At 37.0% G+C, this 25,486-nt stretch overlaps 1 protein-coding gene across 5 annotated transcripts in view; it reads left to right on the plus strand.

The window, feature by feature from the left end:
• Window positions 1–25,486, plus strand: part of PKNOX1 (PBX/knotted 1 homeobox 1) — a 48,714-nt gene that overhangs the window by 14,461 nt on the left and 8,767 nt on the right. For 4 of the 5 annotated variants that reach the window (XM_051618956.1, XM_051618967.1, XM_051618976.1 and 1 more), the window contains 10 exons: window positions 1,553–1,655; window positions 4,307–4,434; window positions 5,423–5,594; window positions 16,282–16,353; window positions 17,214–17,384; window positions 18,648–18,747; window positions 19,780–19,877; window positions 21,941–22,069; window positions 23,072–23,148; window positions 24,726–24,898. In XM_051618956.1, coding sequence (XP_051474916.1) covers window positions 1,605–1,655; window positions 4,307–4,434; window positions 5,423–5,594; window positions 16,282–16,353; window positions 17,214–17,384; window positions 18,648–18,747; window positions 19,780–19,877; window positions 21,941–22,069; window positions 23,072–23,148; window positions 24,726–24,898 — 1,171 coding nt within the window. In that variant the 5' untranslated portion in view covers window positions 1,553–1,604. The remainder of the gene's footprint in view (window positions 1–1,552; window positions 1,656–4,306; window positions 4,435–5,422; window positions 5,595–16,281; window positions 16,354–17,213; window positions 17,385–18,647; window positions 18,748–19,779; window positions 19,878–21,940; window positions 22,070–23,071; window positions 23,149–24,725; window positions 24,899–25,486) is intronic. The other variant, XM_051618983.1, reaches the window with a different exon arrangement.

Below are 25,486 nucleotides of genomic sequence, written 5' to 3' on the forward strand. Positions count from 1 at the left end.
AGCATGAGTGAGTGAAAGCCAGTAACCTCGTTTGTAAAGGAAGTCATGCTTATGTCCTCCTGATGAACTTCTCTGGACTTCAAAGCTGTTTAAAAAAAAAAAAAAGAAAAAGGAAAAAAGCACAGTAATACTTAGGAATTGCACTTTGGATAGAACTTGATGCAAAGTAAGGCTTGAGGTTTGTTCTGTGGACTTACGTTTGTCTCTGTGCTGGAAACTGTTTAGGAAATAGAGACGGGAATCTTGAAGTTTGTCCTCTGTTTCCTAAATGGAACAGTTGCTCAAGACTATTATAATCCATAGGAGAAAATATCCAGAAATGTAAAAATTGCTCTTCAAAATGGTTGTATGCTGTAGCAGTATGCAATGGTGAAGGAAAGATTTTTAATGTAGTTGCAAAAATTGTAGTGACTGGATGTATTAAAAAGAAAAAAGTTTTTTTTCAAAATTTATAAACTTGGGGAAATTGTAAAACTTAGTTCTTTGATACTGATGTTAAGTGAAAGAGAGCAGAAAACCTGGAATTAATACCTGGATGTTATAGTTTTTAGGACATGAGCTCTGTATGAATATTTTTATAGTAGCTAAACATTAGGACTCCTACATGTCAAGGAAAATTGAATCCTATGGTGATATTTAATGGTAACAGTTTAAAGGATTATGTGAATTCAGTTATAATGGCTGCTAATCTGACATAGAAATTAAATGTAAATTAATCATTTAATGGATAAAATCTGTCTGGTGGTGGTGCTATGCTAATTCTTTCAATGTTTTTTTGGGGGGTGTTTGGTTTGGTTTTTTTCATTTAGTGAATTTTTTACTTTAAAAAGATGTTTAACTCTTCTGCTAATGCTTAGAGGGAATGATATACATAAATCTAATTGAATTATAAATCTTATTAAACTTCTGAATTCCTAGGTCATTTTTTGTAACTATATAATCACATACGTCCAATTGTTTAAAAGTTATTAGATATTGTTATATTCTTTGTTGAACCCTAAATGACTTAGATGGCAGATTCCTGATGTCAGAACTTATTTGAGACTTTGGTTTCTAAGAGTAATTTCAGGTCCTAACTTTAAAATATGGGATTCGTACTCATAAATAGAGTGTTCCTTAGCAATTCTAACATTTGGTTAATCAATTGTAGACTCTTATTATTTCAGTTGCAGTAATTCTCAACATCTTGTTAGCCTTTTAAAAACACAGAAACATAAATCTTTGCTTGTTTCTAGATTTTATGTATTACCTTAGAATAAGTAGTGCAAAAATAAAAAGTTTGCTTAAAGTCTGTTAATGTAAAAGAACCTCAGCCTTGTATGAAAAATCCTATGTTAAAATATGAATTGATGCAATTAAGTTTTTGCTGGTGAAACCTGTTGCATTTTCCAACCTGTTTTTATTTATTTACTTACTTATTTTCAGAAAATTCTAGTTACGTTTTCAGTACACTCACATTTTTTAGGAAGACGTGCATAAATTTTCATCTTTTTTTGTCTTTTAGAATTGGATTAGAAGTGGTCACTTTTTGTAACTGACTTTTCTTTTTAAGGAAAATTTGCTCATACTTACGATGATTTGACATAATTAACGTTTTATTAACCATGATGGCAACACAGACATTAAGTATAGACAACTATCAAGATGGACAACAGGTAGGTGTGTTTTTCTTTCTTCTTGAACTAAATACATTTAGAAAGAAAAAAAATATAATTACTTTTTCCTTAATGTCAGCTTTGACATTATGTATCTTTTCTTGTTTGTCAAGTCTTTAAAGTGATAATCTGCTGTTTAATACTTTGATACTTATTAAAGGTGTAGGTAATCTTTGCATGACTTTGCTTAACTTCTGGAAGAATGGTTAGATAAGTGGTTTCCTTCTAAACCTGCTCTAGATTATTTTTGTGCTGGAGTGCTCTCTTTTAGGAAAGTCAAATGGACATCCCTAGTATTTTGTGTATATGGTACTTCAGTGCTCTTATGTGTCTGCAGTTACAATAGATAGATGACATTTATGCAAGTCATAGACTTGCTGGTCTTTAACAAGTGAAGGATGAATTTAGTTATTTAGAATTACATGCTGCTTTGACTACATTTAAGTTGATGCAATTATGCTGTAGGCTGAAAACTGATTAAATACTCAAATTAATTGTATGGAGATTATTGATTAAAATTGCTAATTAGAAAGCTTGTCAGTGGACTTCCAGTTTCTTACTTTGGTTAACAAACAGCTAGAATAATGAAACATACTTATATGTCTGGTCATGATGTTTCTTTTTTGTACAACAAGCTGTATATTGCAACAGTTTGAATTGGTACATTATAATACTGTTAGCTGGAGACAAGTCATGTCGGTGGCCTGTACTCTGGAGACCCTCTTTTACGTTACTTTGTGTCATCCTTAAGCAGTAAATGCACGTACTTTTGTCAGCAGATGGCAACAGTGATGAACAGTCAGAAGAAAACCAGCAACTTTCCATCACTTATAAAAAGATGTTTATCAGAATACATTCTGGGATTATTGACTTTTGTTGCTGTTTGCTTCTCTTATTGTGATTCTAATTTCTCCTCTCACCTACCTTCTTTTACTTTTCCCCCCCCACATTAAATACACGCCATCCTGTGACACATCAGTGAAAGTTATATATGTTTTTGTAAATAACTTGTTGGGAGAGAGCCTTTTCTTTTATTTGTTTTGTATTTTAAGCTTGCTGTGACCAAGATAAGTAACTTGGGTGCTTGGTGCTTTTGTACTTTGGAAATGGCCCACGGAAGATAGCCAGCAGTTTATACGGAGCTATTTCCTTCTTGTAGTGAGAGAGAGCCCTAACTGAACATGCTCTCTCCCTTTGAACTCCAGAGATGTGTGGCTTCACATTTATAATAATTTGTATTAGTCATCCCCTTTTACTTTGCCCCTCCTTCTTGTTATTAATTAATTAATAAATTAGTTCATTACTTGTATATTCTTTTGCAAGCGTTCTGTCTTTAAAATAATCTGGTTTTGGCTGAGGAAGCTTTTTGCAAGCAGACTGCTCTGTTGGGTAGGATACACTGGCATTTTCTCAGTTTGTGATTTTGCTAGGAGATGGCTTGGCTGGGACAGTAAATAAAACATAAACCTCTTGGTTCTCTGAGACTTCTTGTTGGGAATATTATCAATTCCTTTTGCTTATGCTGTGTGGAAATAGATGAAATTCTGTCACAGTTGGGGTCTATAGTAGTTTCTGGAGGCCAGCCCTCCTCTCAGAGGGTTCCAATGTGTGATGGATATGTGCATCTCATGGGAAAAGAGGGTAGAGGATTGTCTTCTGTACACTTCTGCATGTGTCAGTTCTTGCTGCCTGGTGATATCTAGAACAATGTTTGTCCTCTACTCGAGACAAAACTTGTTAGGGTTCAAGTGGAATAAAATATTGTAGTGATTACTTGTCTTTGTACAGATGTTCCCAGTGCTCAGAGGGGAGAAAACCAAGGAGTTTGGATTTCAGAGATCAAATTCCTTTATGACCTTTTACTCTGAAAGATATTTAGCTGGCAGTGATTGGCAAACCACTTTTCAACACCTTCAAAGCACCACAAAGGCATGACTAGGCTGTAGTGCAGTTTAGGAGGTGCTCAGCAGAAGCTGTGGCTCTGTGTTGATTTTTCCAGTTCTGGCAAATTGTGTGACTGTATGTTAAATGGCTCTGTAGAAGCAGTTACTCCTGTTTTCTTCAGTAGCTTGATATTCCTAAAATAATTTGTTATTACAATACCTACATTTGAGTGGTAAAGGTCAGGGGAGGCTATGCTCCTGATAATGGAAAGATTGGAGGGACACAGGACATTTCAGTGGACAAGAAAAACTTCAGGACCTCTTTGCTTCACTATCTTGATACAATACACAGTAAGAAATAAGAAAGAAAACTTAAAAGTAGAAACTTCCCTTTCTTTTGTTTTAATCCTAAAGGCTTTTTATGTAGACATCCCCATAAAATTTTTGACCAAAAAAAAATTTTTTTTTGCTAGCCTATTCCAAAAATAACTTCTTCGTAGACAAAATGCTGTAAGAATTTGCTAATATCTGTCATTCCTATTCTAAAGCTGAGTGCTGAAACTTGAAGTGACCTTTACACTACCCATCAAAAAGTGTCAAGGATTAAAAAAGCAGTTTTGTTACTGCTGTGGCTTTTTGAATAAGTGCCAAGGCATACCAACCTTCCAGCAATTTAGTAGCCCTTTGCATTGCTATTTCCTTAGAAAACAGTACACTTATTTTGTGTCAAGCATACAGATTTACTTACAACTTACTCTTTTTCTACAGATGCAAGTGGTAACAGAGTTAAAAACTGAACAAGATCCCAACTGCTCTGAAACTGATGCAGAAGGGGTGAGTCCTGCCCCTGTAGAATCTCAAACTCCAATGGATGCAGACAAGCAGGCCATTTACAGGTAGTAATGGACACATGTTCTGTCTTTTGAAGGGTAAAAAATAGAGGAATATTTTTTTGTATTAACACTAAGTTCCTTAAAATCAGATAATCTCTTGGCTAGCTGTCTCAGTAGCTTGCAGAGAAAGCTTCACTGTCTTTAGCCAAGTGAAATTCAGCAAGCTACTCAGACTGTTCAGCTATGGTCACTACTTGTTATACTCGTTTTTATCTTTAATGTGAGATTTTATTTTTTACAATCTATTGCCCAGTAAACAGCTCAAACTGGATTTAATGTTGATGGATAAACACGCTAATTTGAGATTTTCCAGTGTTAAGTGCCATGCTAAGCACTAAGTGCTCAGTTTTGATGTGATTAAGTGTTGTTTCACTTCAAGTGCTTTATAAAGACAGTTATTGCCGGTTTGCAGCTGAAAAGCATACGGACCAAAAACCCAAAGCAGAAAGACTTATCCACTCATTTACAGACTTGTACTACCAAAATTATCTGCTCTGAGTATGATATCATAGGAGGCCTCTGAGTACAGTCTGCATACTATTCTCAGTTCTGTAAAGTTATCTGTGGTGTATAAATAAGTTCCACATTGAAGAATAAATTAATTTTATCACATTTCAATATTTTAAATCTACATTAATTGTATTTGCAAACCCTAGTCCTCATTTCTAATGCACTGTATTAACATCTCTCTTGCCACTCAATTACAGTGAATTAAATACTATGTCATAGCTTTTTAGCTTGTGATTGTTCTCTTTATTTAAATATACATACTTTAGTCACAGAATGCTTTACTTGTCTCTAGTGTGTGAGAAATCAAAATAAAAAAACCTAACAAGTTTTCATCATGTTTTACTGTAGCCAGTGGTATTACATGCAGTCTCTTCCAAGACTTGCTTTTCTGTTTCTTCTACATGTGTGCCAGATGTTTTACTTTTCAGTGGTGTACATGTAAGTGAAAATACTTATTCATGTATTTTAACTTTTATTCTAGGCACCCACTATTTCCCTTGTTAGCACTATTATTTGAAAAATGTGAACAATCTACACAAGGCTCAGAAGGCACAACTTCTGCTAGTTTTGATGTAGATATAGAAAATTTCGTAAGGAAGCAGGAGAAAGAAGGAAAACCTTTTTTCTGTGAAGATCCAGAAACTGATAATTTGGTGAGTAGAAGCTCTATTTGTTTTATTTTTGAAACAATCATTACATATGCATCTTTTTTCTAATTTCTGCCCACAACTGGTGCTTATAGTTTCTTCTCATATTTTTTTCTTCCTACAATAAATTATTCTTTATGTTAATGCTGAGAAACTTTTTTTATATATATTTTTTCTGACTCCCTTTTCCCCCTCTTATCTGTAAACTTACATTGGGCCCTTTCCAGTGTTCCCCATTCTAAACTGTCTGAAATCAGCGTATAAGATATGAGCAGATACATGTTTGCAATAGCCAGGCTGACTCTGCAAATCAGTTTTAGAATGTCAGGTGTATAACATGTTTTTCAAAAATGTGATCAACTGTTGTGTTTTTGTTTTTTTAAGCAAAGTTCATCTAGTTAATATGGGAGAAGAGCTGTTATAAGATGAGCTTAGAAACTCTTTAACATATACAGGTTTTTTTCTTATATGTCATTGTCTCCTTTAGGCTTTCTGAAAGTCCTTCCTGTGACGAAGCTGTGATTTCCCCAGTCTCTGAGTCTCCCTCTTGAATCACATCTCTAGAGAACACCTCTTGGCATGCCAGTTTCCAAACTGTCTGCCTGTCTTCCTCTCTTTAGAGTCATGTTGCAGCTAGATTTTAGCATATTCAAGAATATTAGAATTATAGGGGTGAAATGTTTTCTTTCATTTTTTAAAACTATTCCTGTAAGGGACTATGTAATAAAACAAGTCTTCATCCTTGAGTCGACCTTGTAGGAGGAGAAAAGGCTACTTTAAATATTGAAGTTCACAATCAAAACTGAACATATGGGATGCTGTAAACAACAGAAATGGGAATGTTTTAAAGCTGATTTCAAGGAAGATTTGTGTGTGCAAATAATATCCTGTGTGGGAGGCTAAAGCAATGTACCTGGAGAAAACTCTTAAACAAAACCAAGACTTAAAAAAAAAATAAATCTGAGATTCTGTTTAGAATTGGCAGGAGTGTTGCAGTGAACAGTGTGTTAGGAGGGGCACATATTGTTGCAGAAAAAGGGGTCAATTTTGGCTGCTTTTTCAAGCAGCCTAAATTGTGATTTTGCATAATTTAATTTCTTTCCAAGTACTTAATGACTAATTGTTAGTGTACTTAAGTTCTGAGGAGAGAGTATTTAAATAGTGTCATGGAAAATAAAGCTACAAGAGTCTTTATGTGTAATCAGACCACTGTGAGAGTAAAGAAAGCAGAAGATGGTAGGTTCTAGAGTGAGGCAAGCTTTTACAGCTCTAGCTAGAAAGGCATAAAAAGTTAACTTCTCAGCTACTTGTAACTTTTTAATTGAAGGTTACTGTGCCCAAGATTGAAGTATCTCAATACATTGTATCAGTTGTCTTAGTCTATGTAAATATAAAGTCACCTTAGATTTAATCTGCTTCAAAAATTGATCAAGTTATCACAATTCATTTTGCACTAGTCCACCTGCAAGAGTGCTTTCAAAAAATTCTCTTACAGCTTTGGGTTTGAAGCTCTTTGTCTTATGGAAGCATTTATTTTCAGTTTAAAAACTTTTTGAGGCTCAAATAAGGTTTTTGTTCTGGATCATCTTCTAACACCAATGCCCTTTAGAAAGATGGGAAAGGAGGATGCGTAGCATGATACATTATGATGCTCTCAGGATTAGTGTAAAGATTCTCAGTTCATAAATGAAGAGCAGGCATTGTCCACTTTGTCCAAAGTTACAACAAGAACAGAATTGAACCCCCAAAGTCTCAATATATTAATAATTAGATCTTTGTGGGCAAATATTGATGTAGTTCACCTGAGAAATATTTATTGATATAGATAGTAGCTTATTTTTCTAAGTACCAAGAATCAGTGATGTATCTACTAACAGCACCATGAATAAACCCTGTAGCAGAATGACTGTTGTCACCATCAGAATTAAAAATAGAATAAGAAAGGAGAAAAATTAAGGGGAAATAAACAAAAATTCAGAACAGGAAAGCTCTTGGACAAATTTTGGGAGGAATAAAAAAGTGCATTATTCAGAGAGAAGGAGAGAGAGCCATTAGTTTCTGAGGAAGTCTAAATCCAGGCAAAAAACTGCAGTTCGTCACAGATGCTAATATTCACATGTACAAAATCTTGTGTATCATTTGGTTGTTAATGAATTGCACATAGGGTTCCCCAAATAACATACCAGTTTCAGGATCTTGTGGTTTGACCCAGTAATGTAGAAAGTTAACTACCAGGGATATTTGTAATTTTGGAATCTCTTCATTCTCTATCTCTTTCACTCTGTAATATGTTTGGGGTTTTGTTCCTGCTATCACTGACACCTCCAGAGTGCTGCTTTCACATCAGTTGTGAATTGGAAGATGCCAATAAGATTTTCCATGGCTCGTTCTTCTGAGACTTTTTTGACTGTACTTGCTTCCAATATTTTATTAAAAAATGGGCATTAGTTCTGTTCTACATGAAGCAAGTCTGCTGCCTTGCTAAGCCTCAGGTTATTCTCACATGTAACACTCTGAATTCAACAAAAATATACTGTTTTACCTTATTTCTAATCCCAGATTTTTTTCAGAGGCATGTGTGAAATCTAATAGATAGAGTGTTGTAGGTCTGGCTCACCGAATGAGGAGGGAGCAATGGATATGATTTTTCTTTACTAAGGCTTTTGACATTGTTTCCTATAATGTTGTCATAGATGAACTGATAAAATACGGACTAGATAGGTGAGCAGTGGGATGGACTGAAAACTGGGTGAGCTGATGGGCTCAAAGAATTGCAGTTGTCAGCATAAAGTCCAGTTGAAGGCTGGTCATTAGTGGTGTACTCCAGGGGTGGAACCCATACTGTATAACGTCTTCATTAATCACATGAATGATGGGACAGTGGAAGGTTTGCAGATATTGCAAAACTGGAAAGAGTGGCTGATGACCAGATGGCTGTGCCACCATTCAGAGGTACCTTGTTGCTTTTGCAGAAATAGACAAACAGGAATCTCACAGAGTTCAACAAAAGGAAGTGCCAAGTCCTGTACCTAGGGAGGAATAACCCCATGCACTGGTATACTCCAGAGGCCACCAAGCTGGAAAGCAGTTTTAGGGAAATGGACTTTGACATTCCTGGTAGGACAGCAAGGCAAATATGAGAGAGCAATGTATCCCAGCAACAAGGAAGTTCAACATACCTGAGCTGTTTTAGGAAGAGTACTGTCAGTAGGCCAAGAGACACGATTGTTTTCCTCTGCTAGGCACTGGTAAGAAACATCTGGATTGCTGGGTACAGTTCTGGGCTTCCCTCTATGAGACTTAGATACACTGGAGTGAGTCCAGCCAAGGACCACAAAGATCACTGGGGGACTAGAGCATCTCTCATACGAAGAGAGGCTCACCAAGCAGAGACTGTTAAGCCTGCAGCAGTGAAACTTTATCAATGTCTCTAAATACCTGATGGAAGAATTAAGAAGACAGACTCTGCCTCTTCTCAGTGAGGCCCAGTGAAAGGGCAAGAGGAAATGAATGTAAATTGAAACATAGGAAGTTACATTAAAATATAAGAAAAAACATTTTTACTGTAAGGGTGATTGAATACTGGATTGTGTTGCCCAGGGAGGTTGTGGAGTCTCCATCCTTGGAGACAACCAACACCCAACTAGATGTGTCCCTGAGTAACCTGTCCTAGTTCACCTTGATTTGAGCAGGGGGGTTGGATTAAACAGTCTCCAGAGGTCCCTCCCAACCTCAACTGTTCTGTGTTTTCTGTGAGCCTTCAAAGTTAGGTTTCTCAAACATCCTGCACGCCGTCACCTGCATCAAGTGCTTTTGGCTGTACACAAACATTCTCTCAGATCTATCTACTTTGATTCAGAGAGTCCTTCCTGCCAATTGAGCAGTTTGTGATTTTAGTGGTGACAAAGTCTCTTGGTTTACGTGTTGTTCACCTTTGTTGATAGGCTGCACAAACCTGGCTGATTTTTGCCTAAGGTGGATGAGGAAGTTTGTTTGTGTCTTGTATTCTGTGCCTGCTGAGGTCAATCTTGTCTTAAAGTGGTAATACATTGCAAAATCAAAAATCTTTGGCTTTGAACTCCTGTACTGTAGTCATATTGTTAGACATTACTTTCTATTACTAGATACCAAATGGAATCTGAGTGTAAATTGTCCTCTGCATATCCTGAAGGCTGGGGATCCTGAACAGCTGGTATTCTGACTGGCTGTTCATTTAGTCACAGGCAATGAGCAGAAGAGTTTTTGTCAAGTTTTGAAATACCGAGTATGGTTTTTCAGTCCCTCTTCAGCTCAAAATATTGGTGCTTGCACAGAGAAAAATGCAGCTGTGCATATTTTTCTGCCTTGTGTCACATAAATATGTTTTATATAGATTAAAAATCTCCTTTTAGTGGAGAGGGATTCTAACATTGCACACCTTTGTTATGTCTTCTATTTTTGCCATTCCTCCCTTTTTGAGTCCAATGTTAAAATCAACCATTTACTTGAAAGGAGAAGCTAGTGAAGACTGCTAACTAGAACAAGCCAGAAGCATGGAGCAGGTAGGCCAGATGACTACTTGCTTTCCACCTATGCTCTTCTCTGACCCTAGCAGAGTCAAACTTGGAACCAGAGATAAACTGAGATGAACTGATCATATCACAAAGGACCAAACTCAAGTGCTATCTGAAAAGAGTCATAGGCCTGTCTGTAGTAAGAAAATCAGCCACTAATTCAGCTGCTTCAGTTTTTTCTCTTTACTTCTTTTGGAAATGATATGTAGAACTCAACTACACTGCACAGTTTTTGTGATGGAGCTTAAACTACTGGCTCCAAAACAGCAGAATATAATTTCAGGCTTCATATTCCCTATAGGCTAATTGACTAGACAACAGAAATTGTGAAGGGGCAGAGATATTAATTGTAGGGCCTCTTACCATCCTGGCAATGTTTCACACTGTGCACTCACTTGAAATGTCTGGAGTATTCCAAAGGAGAAACTTGGGTTTCATCCTGAAGACCATAGAATGTTAATCTGGATGACACAGGCAGTAGGTCAGTTTGACCAGAAAGAAAGTTCTTTAAGAGCAGTGTAAATTTGTTCTAACTTGAGTAGCTCTGAGTAAGCTACTGTCTACATTACCATGTTACTTTGGAATTATGGTTCCCCTTCTAAATTAGTTGGTGGTTTCCTGCATTAGTAATATAAAGGATTTCAGCATGGGGAAATACAGGTAGCATCCACCTGAAACTTAATTGTAAGTATCTCCATACAGAGCTAAGCCTGGCCTGCAAACCAAGTTTCAGTTCTTTATTATCTAGATTAAGGGATTCCATTCTTTCTAGTTAACCAGTCCAACACCATCAGTTGCTGATCTTGGAGTGGCATGGCAAAGGGTTATGGTCAACATGAAAATAGTGTTACTAGGTGTGGAAAATGGCCAGTCTTCTCTCTCCACATAAGACCTTTTACTTTTGCAGTGTCTCCCAAATCTGACTTTGACATACACATTGTTGAAAATAGGGTGTTTGCAGTGAAATAGATGGGAACATGTCTATAAATATTAACAGCTTCTGGATCAGGTCAGAACTTTGGTTTTCAGCTTTAGTATATTAGGAAGAGCAAGAATTTCTCAGATTGTAAGAATTTGGAAAGAGGTGGGAAAAAAAGGCACTTTGTGTGGAAGGTTGTTTTTTTCCTTAAATTCATTTTTAAGTCATTCTGTGAAATTACTTGGATTAAGCATATTTCTTGTTTGATTTATTGCTGTGTTCCTGTTCTTTTTCTGCATCTGCATTCATGCAATAGAGTCAGCAATGGTTTGTGTTCAAAACCTGCAGCACTAAAAAAGCCCACAAAGCTGTGTTACAGCTTTGCTTTGTCTGAGAGGTGTATAAGATGCCTTGTCCTTCCAACAAACAGTCTATCGCAGGGAAATGCAAAGTTCAATATAAGGTTGAAGCAGCCTTGGTGCAGGAACGGTCTGAGCTGGTCCCTAGTCTGGGCAGCAGCACAGCAAAGCTGGCTGTGGCATGTCCTTGGCACCTGTGAGCACCTCAGCACATCCCTTCAAATGTGACCTGTCTCTCCATGCCTCCATCCCCCCATGCGGGAGATGGGGGACCTCTAAGAAGGGCAGGGCACAGGACACAGAGGATCATTCCAAAAGCTCATATTTCATATCAGGAGCCTGAAATTCCACATGAACAAAGACAGCACAGTTGTCATCAGGAGACTTAAAGGAAGAGATCCCTCCTTCCAGGAAGGTAATCTGGCACCTGACAGCTCTGATTGTACTTCAACTGCAATCTGACACTGGGTTCCCTCCTCTGGCAAGTCCTTCTTCTGCCTTCTGAGTGTGAGGCCAGAGGCAATGTCCACTCTTCAGAGTTCTGCTACTTCTTCAGAGGCATTCATTGAGGGCCATCACCAACCTAGGAGGTCTCCAACCCTAATCCGACTCCCCATGGATGGGACAGGAGCTTGACAGCTGCCGCAGCAAAACAGACACAAACTGCTTGTTCTTCAACATGCTTCATCAAGAAAGCCAGCCACCTCTTCTTCCTTGTGTCCCTTATGAGAATAACCATGCCAGCCCCAGGGGAGAGAGAGGGAATAAAAAAGGTCAAGAGTGCAAGCTCCTCAACAGATTTTATTAGCTTGCCCTGAGATCTGGGAATTCATGGCATAATAGGTATGTCTTTGCTTTTAACACAGATTCCTCTTCCAATCAGAAGAGATAGTTATCTTTGGACTGAAACTTTCGCAGGAGTTCTGGTTCATCCCTAAATAAATACACAGTGTCTTTTCTGTGGTAGTTACCTAGTTTGTTCTTCAGGAGCTATTGGCTGCAAACAGAAGTTCAAAACTTTTCCCTTCCAATTTCACTGGCTCTGACCACACAGGTATAAACTGTTCAGGGAGGTAGAAGAGAGAGGTAAAAGTTTATTATTTTTTTGCAATAAATATTTAGCTCTTCTAGATATGCACGTGGCACCACATATTATTAGAACCTACATTATCTTCTGTCTTGGAATGTCTTCTACAGGGGTCTTCTGGTTTTCAACAGTTTTGTTTTCTTTTCTGATTCTTGGTCAGTCATGCTGTCAGTGTCACCATTGATCTTCTCTGAACTTGATCTAAGTGCCAATTATCTGCAAGAAGTGCTGCAGACTTCTCCTTTTCAAATCCTAGACCCTGTGAGAAGGAAGTGGAAGCTGAAGGTTGTGCTCATGTTTTCCTACCTAGACTGGAATTGTGCTTTCTCTCCCAGACCTCTAACTTCCTCCTTATCTTTTTGGATTGTTATTTTACATCTACCTTTACATCTACCATCTTATATCAAGAATCAGTACCAGAAGAGATGTGTTCACTGTTAAGAACCAGGTCTTGGTGGTCTCTTATCACTAGCCAGAGGTTCCCAAGTGCACATGCTTTCTGGAAGCATGCTCAGTGGTATCCCCATAACATGGAGTATCTGTTGGTGCTCCTTACCCTTTGCCTTTGACATCTCTATCTCATTTTCACAGAGAAAACAGATCTTGGGATGAACAAATGAACCAGCTTCTGTTTGTTCTCCGTTAGTATCCTTTTATGTCTAGGCTTTAGACATGTTCCTCCATGTCTAAGAAGTCATTCGGCATGGGTGTTGGCAGATAATTTTTAGAGATTACAGGTTCACAGATTACATTATTTCTTAAGACACTGACTACTTAACACTTCTTTGTTACTGTTAACTGAGCCACTGCAGAAACATCATGTTGCCTCAGGATGATTCCTGCCTCTTGTATGGTTTTAACTCAGAGTAAACTCTTCCCATACATGGTTAGCTTTTTTAGTTTCCCCATGTTCATAGAGACTGTAGGGAGATTGAGGTTGGATTCTATGATTACAAGCTCAAAGGGCCTGTAGTCCAGCCTTCTTCACAAAGCAGGGACAGCTGTGAAGTCAGAGTAGGTTACTTAGGGCTTTATCAAGTCTAGAAACAATACAAAACATGGGGTGTTAAATATACTCTCACTTTTGTATTTGAACAGGACACTGCCTTTTTTGAAGACCCCTGAGTTTTTTTTTCATTTGGGGTAAGGATTTTTGGTTCAGTACCCTCTTCTCAAAGACTATCCTATTGAATTTTTAGTTGTGTCAGGACAAGTTGTGGTGGTGGTGAAGCCAGATGATGTAACTTGAATATTCTTGAGTGAACAAGCCATGCTTCTGCATTTCTGAAAAGCATTCTTACTACTGTAATGTGCAGAACTCTCTCATAAATCTCTAGTCATACCTTTCCCAGCTATGTCTCTTACCTTGGGACTCAAAATAGGGGAGAGAGGTTATTAGTTGAAAACAAATTTAAACAAAATACGTTCTCTCCCAGAGTCTTACGTTTTCCCCCTGAAAACTTAAATTGCCACAGAAGGATTTGCTCAGGAAGTTAGGTGAGCTGTGAATGTATGTATTTTAATGTTTTTTTGCAAATGAGAAGAGTAATATGAGTGAGAAGATTGCTTGTTACTATATGGAGATTCTTTCACATGTGCTGTCCACATATGTAGTTACTATATGCTTATGTTAAGTGCACTGAAATCTATAAAAAATTGTCCACATATCCAGCTGGGAATTACGAGTAAGGTAGTGCATAGTGTGTTCTTTGCACCACGTGCCTGAGGCACTGAAAAGACAGGGCGCAGGCACAGTCTGAACCATTTTTAGAACTAAGGATGTGCCCAGTTTTAATATATATTTGTATGTCAATATGCTCTGGATAGCAGTTTTGGCAATAACTGGAAGTTTTTCAGTGGCCTACCTTTCTCTGCCTAATAGTTTACCATTATCTTTATTTATAACATTTTCAACAACATATGTATATCTCATGGTTACTTGTGTCTTTGTGCAGTTCTCTTAAAATGATACTCGAGGTTTATTTCTACAGCTGAATCAAGTGGGTTATAAAAATTCATTGTTCTGAGGCATACTCTACACAGTAGTACTAAATAACAATCATGGTTGTTTTAGATTTTTGAGAACATAGGAATGAAATATTACTGCTTCTCTGATCTGCCTGAAAACATTTCTTTGTATTACCTTTGTCCGACATGGGTGATTTGATCAGGAGTTCTTGATTTTTTAAAAAAATTTTCTTTTTTAGTTTCAAGGAAAAAGTGAACTTCTGCCAACAAATTTAAGTTTGGTCCACCCATGCTGCAAGAGAGCAGGAGCCACATGGCCACAATTAACATCATTGTAAATGAGTAAATAAGACCTGGTGACAGGCATGGCATATTTACAAAGTTTTGTTTGCCTTCCTAACCACAGTAGCACAGCTTCCCGTAGGAGTAGCGTGTCTGTGTGTGGCTCTGCAAAAACCTGGATAGTGTTACTCTGCGTTTATGGTTAATTTTTACTTTAATTCAATTTTCACTTCAAGTATCAACCATCAATTTGAAACTAAGTCTAAGATGAAAAAACTACTTTTATTTTTACCCCAAACAAGTGCTGATAAATTAATAATATAAATATGAGTAATGGTTTAAGAAAAAAAGCTCCAGACTGAGCAAAGCTAATTACTAATATGGTCAAATATTATGTGCCCAGAGGCATATTTTTATTACCTCAGTTCTAACTGAATGTTTAAGCCATTCAATAATATGTGTTTTGTGTTGGTCTGCCACACATGAAGAATTTTATTATTTAAACTTTTTTGTCTCTGAAACTCTTTGGCTATTGCAATATTACAGAACAATCATTAATAATTGTGAAAGGAGCAAAATATCTTTGAACATAGATGACCATTCTTTTGTGTTAAAATCTAGTTAAATTTGCATAGTTTTACTTGGTTGTGTTTAAAGGTTCTTAAACACCGTTTTAACAGCAACCACTGCTGAGAACTGTTTCAGAAGATTGCTGTTTTATATACCTCAGCTCTGGGCCATTGCACTTACTACTTCAAAGGCTTTTGGTGTCATAGGTTGTAAGAGTTACCAGACTTTAATTTGGATCAACTGCCTCAAGTCTACAGCTTGTATTTTTTCTGCAGGCATGCTTTTAAAGATTACTGTTGTGGGGTATTTTTTTTATATATTTAGCCCTTAGAAGGGATACGGTTTCCTTTTTTGTTATCACTTCATTTTTTTCCCCTTGTTTATTTTAATATACAATTTTCCACACTGGGTGAATGTCATACAACATACCAATGAAAACGCAGAGAAAAGATCTGTCGCAATGAAAACTAAAGTCATCATGGGGGAGAGGGGAGTACGTACACTCAGGAGTATGCCTGTCTTGGTCACCTTCAGGTGCTTGAACAAAGGCAACTTCAACTCCCAGTTGGCTTCTTTAGTTAGAAGTAATAAGCCAATTACTTAGTAAGCTATCATTTCTGGTCACTGGATTTAGTGCTCCAGCCAGGTAAATGATGCTTTGTATATCAGAATTTTTTCAAAATTATGTTAAAATTAGCTCTGCAGTATGTTTCAAAGTTACAGTTACTCAGTTTCATAAAACTGGAGGTTATTTTTCTCAGAGATCTAGCATAGCAAATAAATGTTGAGGATGGCACACTGTATAAAAAAATAAGTAATTACTTTGCCAGTGTGTTATGTACATATTTGAATGTCCTGGATTTCCTACTGGTTCCTGAAAATTTAGACTATCTGGACTTTGTTTTAGCCTTTGATCTTCTGCCACGACCTTTTACAGTCTTCTATCTTTATGCAGGATCTAATACCATTAGCTGTCCGAGTTTGTGAGTCTTTTTCTCGCAGTAAGCATGTTAAGTGTTCTCATCATGTACGTATCTCCTGTACTGCAGTTTTTGTTTAAACATGGATTTGTTATTTGGTTTAGTGCTATGTATTTATTGGTATATATTCCAGAAACAATCTCCTCAACTGAATGTTACAAGATTTTATCCCTGAGTTGTTAGTCTTTGACATAGGATTGCAGAGGAATTTGGAGCTCTAGAACTAAAGAACTGTTTATTTATTTTGTCACATTGTTCAACAAAGCTTGAACTTTGGAACCTCTTTCATTTTATAGAAAAATGAAAGCTATTGTGTTTTTGTTATAGGCGAGCTGGCAGGCCATTTCCTGTGTTTCCCCCTCCTTAGCAATCAGTCTGACAACTTTATCCTAAGTCACACAAGGGTCTTCTCAGTTTATCTCAAATTAATCTGTGCACTTTTGGTGTAATGTGTAATGTAGGGTGTAATGTGGAACTGAATCTGGTATAATTTTTGTAGCTGAAGATGGCTGTTGCTTACCAAGGCTGTCTCAACCACACTTCAAAATACTATGTATGGATATGATTACTTTCTTCACTTTAAGCTGTGTGTGGTGTATGACCCAGAGTTGTAAAATGGGGATAATGTGACAGAGACAAAGATTATATTGAAGTTCTTTGTTTCCCCTGTATGGTAGTTATGCCATGAAAGGATACAGGTTTTGTACATAAACGTGTTCCTTTCACATTTCAGGACCATAATGATCAGAGCTAGAGAGCTCTAGTCAGCCCTTAGCAATTAGTAACTCTGCCTTAGTTTGATGGTCTTTGTTACTGTAAAGTAGTGTTTGCTTAAATCTCATATTAAATACTTTTTAAATTAACAGTTATTTTGTTTCTGATTTTTTTTTTCCAATTCTCTCCCTAGATGGTAAAAGCAATCCAAGTTCTACGTATCCATCTCCTTGAGCTAGAAAAGGTTAATGAACTCTGCAAGGATTTCTGTAGTCGTTACATTGCCTGCCTGAAGACAAAAATGAACAGTGAAACTCTATTAAGTGGAGAGCCTGGAAGTCCTTATTCACCTGTGCAATCTCAGGTACGTTTCAAATACAGTTAAGCTTAGATTTCCTTAGGAAGTTATAGCTACACTTCTATTGCTATTAGTTTACAGAGCTCCTGCAGTTTCTTTCACTTTCTCAAAATCAGTTATTAAGAGCAGAAAAAGCTATCTTTTTTTCTGCATACCTGTGTGCCACTGCATGATGGGCAAATTGTTGAAATGTGCCAGAACACCAAGTCACTTCTTTGTCTGTCTTCCTTTTTTGATTTGCCCTCGGTTGAGCAAATGGAGTCATTCAGAATAGCCTAGGTTTGCTATTTTTTGGAAGGAGGCTAGGAAACAGGCTGGGGCGACTGTAGCTGTGGATAGTACTAATTTCTATACGTATGAACCTCAGGTTATGTATTGTTAATGTTACCTAAATGCAATAACCAATTGTATTTTTTGTAATAAATTAACCACAGTTCATATGTTAATGGTTGGTACTTCTGCTGTTAGATGCTAGAAAGTGAGCCCTACTAAATACCTGGACTTAAGGGACAGTTCCATCTCTGCCTTACTAATGTGTCTGATGCTATGTATTGTGAAAAGCCTCAATGACATGTAATCTTCACTATATGGACTCCTTACTTAGGTTTTGGTGTTTGAAAGTGTGGAGAGCCTAAATTCAGACAAAAACAAATTTTTAAATGTTTTTTGTGTGTCTGTTACAGTCCTCCGTAGAGGGACTGGTAACAATAGAAATTATTCATACATATTAAGGAATGCATAAGAGTTTGCATGGTCACAGTTGAGTAAGAACTATCCTGAGCAGAATAAAACATATTTGGCATCTTGAATACTTGATACATTATTTTGAAATTGAAGGAATTCTGGTAATGGCTACAATCCTAAAGCTTTGATGCTTGCAGTTAAGACCATCAAGGGTCTATTTAATCTGTCCTTTTTTTCTTGTGTCTTTGGAATCTGTTTCTCTTAGTATGTATAGAATAATTTCTCTCCTAAAATTTGTCAGGTTGGTTCTGTTTTTTCTAATAGTTGCTTTTGTGAGAGTTTTCAAAGGTAATGGTTGGTGATGATGAGAAATTAATGTAGGTAATGACGAGCTTCTAAATGCAGTCTCTTTCTTTTTGAAGTTAATCCTGTGATTAAACTCCGAATGTATTTTTAGACCCAAAATTGCAAAAGCATGCTTTATCTCCTTAAAAAACAAAACAAAACAACAAAAAACCCAAAACAAAGAAGCAACCAACCAAACTTTAAAAAAAATGCAAGCAATTAATTGTTTTATTTTTCTAGCAAATTCCAAGTGCCATTGCAGGCACACTCAGTCCCCAAGGGATTATGGTGCCAGCATCAGCATTGCAGCAGGGAAATGTAACTATGGCAACAGTAGCAGGTATGACACTGTAAAGAAAAACTGACACCTTGCTTTTCATTTTGGTGTCTTTTATAGTTGCTACAAAAAATACAGAAGTAGTTTAAAAAATGTGTTTTAACTCTTAATACCTGAAAAGTTGTGATACCGTCAAGTGCCTTACTGGTTTCTGAATGTTTGTTTGATTTATGTGTGTCCCATGTATCCATATATGAGCAGAGGTTACATATATATGTAGTATTAAGAGATCTTCCTATGCAACTTTACTGTTATAAAAGATATTTCAGAGACTGGGGTGTTTTAGTAATTCTTTTTTCCTTCTTCAAAAAAATTATTCTGTTTGACAAAAACATGCATTTCCTAAAATATTGCCGTTGCTAGCTGTCTCATGCTGTATGGAGTTTGGAACAACACCCAGAAGTCTGTGAAACTCTTGAAGTCCAAGTGGTTTTACTGTTGTATGGGGATGACATTTGAATTGAAATGTTTTATCTTGCTTCTAAGCAAGATTTTAAAGCAAGCGGGGAAAAAAAAACGCCTTGACTACAAATGCAGCAAAGCAGTGCAGTCTGCTCCTACAGCATATACATGCAGAGAGGTTATCCTGAGACACAACATATCTGTTGTGGCTTTGGTGCCCAGCATGTCCTGTGCATTCACCAGGATTCTGTCACCTTAGTTGACCCAAACATCTAAGTGTTACCCAGCTGTCTGTCCCTAACCAGCTGAGACACATGGGTGTGGTTTTGGTGTTGTGACCTTTTTTGACTGAAGAATTATCTCAGTTAAAACAAATATTTTATAGCCCGATAGTCTTAGGTAGGTTTAGAATACCTAGAACACAGGGAAACAATCAGATTTTGTACAGATTTTTGTGGAAAAAAAATACAGTGTAAAAAAGAGCACATCTTACACGCTTACTAGAAAATAATAGTTTGTATATTATCAAAACTGTTGTATTGTTTGCAGTGCTGGTGTGTTTGTGTGTTTAGAGAGAATAATATTTGAAGGGCTTTTACTTACCTATGATCTTTGTTGCTGTTTTGTTTTGAGGTGGGACAGTGTACCAGCCAGTCACTGTGGTCACTCCACAAGGTCAAGTGGTGACACAAGCACTGTCACCTGGCACTATTCGGATCCAGAACTCTCAGGTTTGTGTCATGAGCTTCAGAGAATAGTATTCTGACAGACTTGTCAGAATGAGCTCTGCATGCACACACATAGTAACTAATGTAAAATTAATGTAAGCACTGCTATAGGAGTTAAAAGTTGTGTAACATGACTTAAAGTCCAAGACAGATCTTCCTTGCCATGGCAAGTCATCAATAACCCCACCAAACCAAAGCAAAAAACCCTTTGAATTAAGTAGACTCCTTTTCAATGACTAAAACTTTTCTAATTGCTGAACTAGGTTTATGGCTGGATATATTTACTATATTGCATTATGGTGCCACACTGCTGTTGTCAGAAATTTGACTTTTTACCATGATGGCAACCACTCGACTGTGAAATTAAGTATTTCAGAATTGATACATATTGAGAAACATTTTGACATAAAACCTACAAAATACGCAGTTGACACTATGTGAGATCTTCACATTGGGCTCATTGAATCATACCAGAAAAGATAAGGACCAACACTCTTTTTTGAGGGGGAACTCTTGAGAGTTGTATCTAAAGAGCTCAAGTAAGGAAAAGGAAACATGAAAACTAGACCATCTTCAGTTACAGAAAACCTCACTAGCTTTCTCTTGGACCAGGAAGTGGTAAATGAAATCTTCCAGGAATCCAGAGTCACTTAAAAATGTGAATGAGGAGCTGCCATCTACACAGCATAAAATCTGTTGGTAATCACTGACTCATTGTCATTCTCTACTTCCTTCTTCTGACCTTCCAACCAAAACAGTATGCTTAGAGTATTCTTTCATTTTTTATATTTACAGTAACATGTATGTACTTGCCCATATTCTTCAGAATGCATGCTGTTCTGTCCTCAGATACCTTTCAGAGAGAAACATGTAAAATTACTCTCCTAGACTGAAGTGTTTTGAAGAAAAATGTTTTTTATACCTCTGAAGGAAAAAATAAAATATATGTATTTCTGGCAACTCTTGATGTTAATAGGAATCTCCAAATCCACCTGTACATAGGTTTGGACCTTTATTCCTTGTCACTCATAGGAAATCCTTCAAATTCTTCTTTTTCAGTTTTTAGAAAGCTGTGGATGTAGGGCGAAAGTACTGGGGGAGAGCTATTGAAAGCTCATAATAAAGCCTCCATATACAAGCAGATTATTTAGAATGTAAACCGTTATTTTTGGAAATATAAGTATGCTTCAAATATATATTTGTTGTAATTTGATAGATAATTTAAACCTTTTTAAAAACTTGTTTAATACAGGACATAGACATAATGACTGTCTTGAAGAAATTGCTTTGTATTATCTGAAAAACCTGATTTAGAATTATTTCAGTTATAATTGTCTGAAATATAAGCTCATATGCAATTTATATACTGTTTCTTCTTATCTCTGCATAAGCATTTAAGAGCGTATTCCCTCATGTTCAGATAACCAATGTGCAAATTATTTCATGCTTCCATAGAGAAAAGAAAGCAAAATTGAGGAAGAAATAATAACCTATAAAAAAACAGTAAGAGTGTTGTGAAGTGAATTAGGGTTTCTACCATACATGTGTTCTTGCTCTTTGAGAATTTAGATGCATTTATTTAGCAGGACCTTTAGCATCATTTTTTGCAGCTCTTTTAAGTCCTGTAAGTCTTAACTCAATACTATTGTACTGACTACATAAGGTGACAAAGTAATCAGATCCCCTGGGTAGTGAAGATTAGTACAGAGGATCATTAAGCTGACATGAACTGCATAGGTGGGTTTTATTCTAAATTATAGGAAGTCAGCATTTGGCTATTGCCACAAGATCACATACAGAGCCTGGTAACAGCTGTAATTCTTAAAACAGAAGTTTCATGAAATGTGAAAACTACAGAAATCTGATACAGCATCTTCCCTGGATAAAGACTATGCTATTGTAGGAGAGCTGCAATTTTAAGCCTTCCCTAGCAAATAAAGTAGCTTTTTATAATCAGTATGCCTGAAGCCTAATTTCATTTATTCTATAAATGAGTTATTCATACATTGATACAGAATACTATTTCTGTGTTAACTGCCTTATTTCTTCTAAAATTATATGTGCAGCTTCAGTTGCAATTAAACCAAGATCTAGGCATCTTGCATCAAGATGATGGCTCATCAAAAAACAAAAGAGGAGTTCTTCCGAAGCACGCTACAAATGTGATGAGATCTTGGCTTTTTCAGCACATAGGGGTAAGGATTGAACATGATCAGGAGTCACAGGATTTTATGTGACTCTTTTATGTGGTCTCTTATGATTTTGCTTCATAAAGAAGGTGATTTTATTCTGCTGTCATTTGTGTAATCTCAGTTCAGTTTTCCCTGAAGTCATTTGAAGTAGTTCACAGCCTAATGTCAGTTGATTTTATTATTATTTTAATAAATATGTTTCATTTGTACCTCAGAATCTCAATAAACATTGTTGAAAGGAATCTGCCTTCATTTCATTGTGTTGAGAACTTAGGGCTCTCTACACCCTGCTTCATGGCACAAGGAAAAATAGTTCCATCTGTGTTTTGTGGGGTATTGCATAGAGGAGAATTTCAAATTTTTGGGCTTTTATCTCCTTTCTGACAATCCTTTTACTGTGTATCAAGTTACTATCTACTTGTGCTTTCAGTAGAATATTTTTCTATTGTATAAATGCTTGTTCTGAAAGGATAAATGTGTCTCAAGTTATATCGCAATGTTTAGTTGATTGATGTTTTGTCTTTTACAACTGTTTTACAACAGACAAATGATACAGGGGAACTGTGTGTGTGCTTCTTATGTTACGTACACTCTCTCCATCTATTTAGTTCAGAGTAGCTTTATTTAACTAGAAAATGCTTGTCAGTACTCTCATGTGACACTGCCTTCAAACAGCATAACTAATCAGATCTTATCACATGCTGGGTTGCCCAGAGATCATGCTGTTTAATAAAGACTGTCAGCCATGAGAAGCTTTTTCTTCTGAATTACACATCAGCAGTTTAATGGTATCATATACACTTTCAAGGATAAAATAATTTCTTTGTAGCAGAACAGTCTTTGTAAAATGATTTTTATCTATAAAAGTTTGTGAGGTTTCTAAATTTTATTTTTAATGAGTCAGTGATTTTAATCTAGCAGCTTTAATCAGTTGTAGTAAATGAGTCCTTATTTTTGTTGAGATTAAATAAGCTTATCCTTTTTTTTTTTTCTTGTCCTGTTTAGCATCCATATCCAACAGAGGATGAAAAGAAACAGATTGCAGCACAAACAAATCTGACACTACTCCAGGTTAACAATTGGTAAGAGCAAAAACTCTTACTTCCTGTCTGTCATTGTCTCCACCTGTGTACAACATAGAGAAATAGTTAAGAGTATAGCTTGGACATCTGGAGTTGAACTTTCTTTTTAACCTGTGTTACAAAATACATATAAAAATACAAGAATTATGCACTCATATGCAAGCATATTTTTATAGTGAGTTTTAAATTGTCATTTAGATTACATAAGGACTCCAGAAAACTTTGCAACATTTGGGAATTTCATTCTGTTCTGTTGCTGATAGGGATGGAAGTACTGTCATGTCTCTTCTGCAAGTCAAGAAATTGAAGTTTAAAGCTGTTCAGTGACCTGAAACTCTGAAAAGAGTTCTCTGATGATTGTGGTTGCAAATGTTTAAGAAGTTACTGTCAACAGATACTCCTTCTGCTCTTATATCAAAGGATATTATTCCCTGTGCAGTGATGTCTGAATGGAGAGTGTCAGTATCTCAACTATTCTAGTTAATGGTTCAACATGTGATAGCATGTCTTGTCTTCACTGGAGGTTTAAGATAATACACCTGCCTCTGTAGAAGAAGGGAGCGAGGGTGCTGACATGAATCCGATTCTGTTTGTGATGTTGGGTCCTAAAGTTATTATAGCTAAGTTCAACAGGAATCTTCCTTGGATTTCAAAGATGACATTGGCTATATGGCAGAGGGGTCCAGTGGGGAGATATTCAAGATAGTGGCAGTACGCTGCTTCCAGAAGTGGAACAGCGTAACTATGCCTGTGTGACGTGGTAATAGTGGAGCTCTGTGGTACTGGGATCTTGGCTAATGTCTTTGCAAAGCATTGCTTTACACCATGTGAACCTGCCAGCTGCACCCAACTTCCTTCCTGGATGTGTTTTGTCAGATTTGGCAAGGAATGCTATTGTCAGTCACAGCTCCTTGCCACAGATAGCTACATTGAAATTGCTTCAGTTAACTGCTGGTAGCTTAGTGAGATGTGGTTTAAGTATTTTCTTGTTTACTAGCAGAAAGGAGAAGGGCAGCAATTAGCATGCTAAAGTAAACAACTGGCCATCGGGATTTGGGAAAGATCTGAAAAATGTGTTTGCAGAGGTCTTCTGGATGAGGAGCCAGACGTTGGAAAGCCAAGCAGCCTATAAAATAAGTAATGTGGGAGCTTAAGGAAGTAAATGAAACCAGACCAGACAAACTAGGTTAGGCAGAGGCTAAATTTTAGGTGAACTGTAATGAGAGGAGTATCAGCTTTCTGAGCTGTGCCATCAGCAAGTTTTCTGGTGCTTAGTTTTTAATAAGATCTTGCTGTCATCTGTCATGCTGTCTAGAGAATTTCTCCTTCTGACCAGGGGAAAAAATGCTGTGAGCAGCAATATGATAGAAGTACCTTCTTAGCTAGTTTGCCAAAATCAAAGGGTGCCAGTGGCCTAGCAGCAGTTTTACATATTAAAAAGAAAGTCCAGCCAAGCTGGCAGCGAGAAGATTTTCTATTTCTTTCCACTCCCCATGCCCCCCTGCATACTTTGTGAATCTGTGAGAGAATTTACAGCCAACTGGTCATAAGTACTTCTTGTCTTTGATTTAATTTAGGTTTATCAATGCTAGAAGGCGAATTCTTCAGCCGATGCTGGATTCCAGTTGTTCTGAAACTCCAAAAACAAAGAAGAAAACAGCACAGAACCGACCAGTTCAGAGGTTCTGGCCTGACTCCATTGCCTCAGGAGTTGCTCAGCAGCAATCTAATGAGCTAACGATGTCAGATGGTAAGGAGAACGGGCAAAACCACAGATAATAAAACTAATTTCTCTCTGACAGGGAAATTAAGAGTTTAATGGCTTTGGGGGAGGGGAACGCCTTGATATTTCAGTATAAATGTGTTTTTAATTTGGAAAAAAACAACAGGAAGGTGTCAGTTTTTCCCTGTTTAAAACTTTTCTGTGTTTGGGGGGTATTCTGTTTTTTTTGAGAGACTATTGCATTTGTTTCAAAAGTGTGAAGCAGCAGAACAAATGCTAGATGTCCAACTAACTTCTCATAGTATGCATATGCATATCAGTAGTCTTCTGTTTGACTGCAGTTTCAGTTTCAGGACTCCCCATCCTGTTTGCATTCCTTTAACTATTGCTAGAGGGACTGAGCATCTGCACTTCTGTATATGCCTCATGTGCTTCGAATTGAACACTGAGAAGCAGGGAAATGTAATAAAGCCTCCAAAGACATTGACTGAAGTAATTTCCCTAGCATCAGATCAAACAAATAGGCTCAATTTAAGAAAGATAAATGACTAATCTCAGGGCCATCCTTTCTAGCCTGCCACCTGCTGTTTTATGCCTTTCTAGTTTGTAGCGATT

Source organism: Apus apus, chromosome 1 (genome assembly GCF_020740795.1).
Source record: "Apus apus isolate bApuApu2 chromosome 1, bApuApu2.pri.cur, whole genome shotgun sequence".
Taxonomy (NCBI): Eukaryota; Metazoa; Chordata; class Aves; order Apodiformes; family Apodidae; genus Apus; species Apus apus.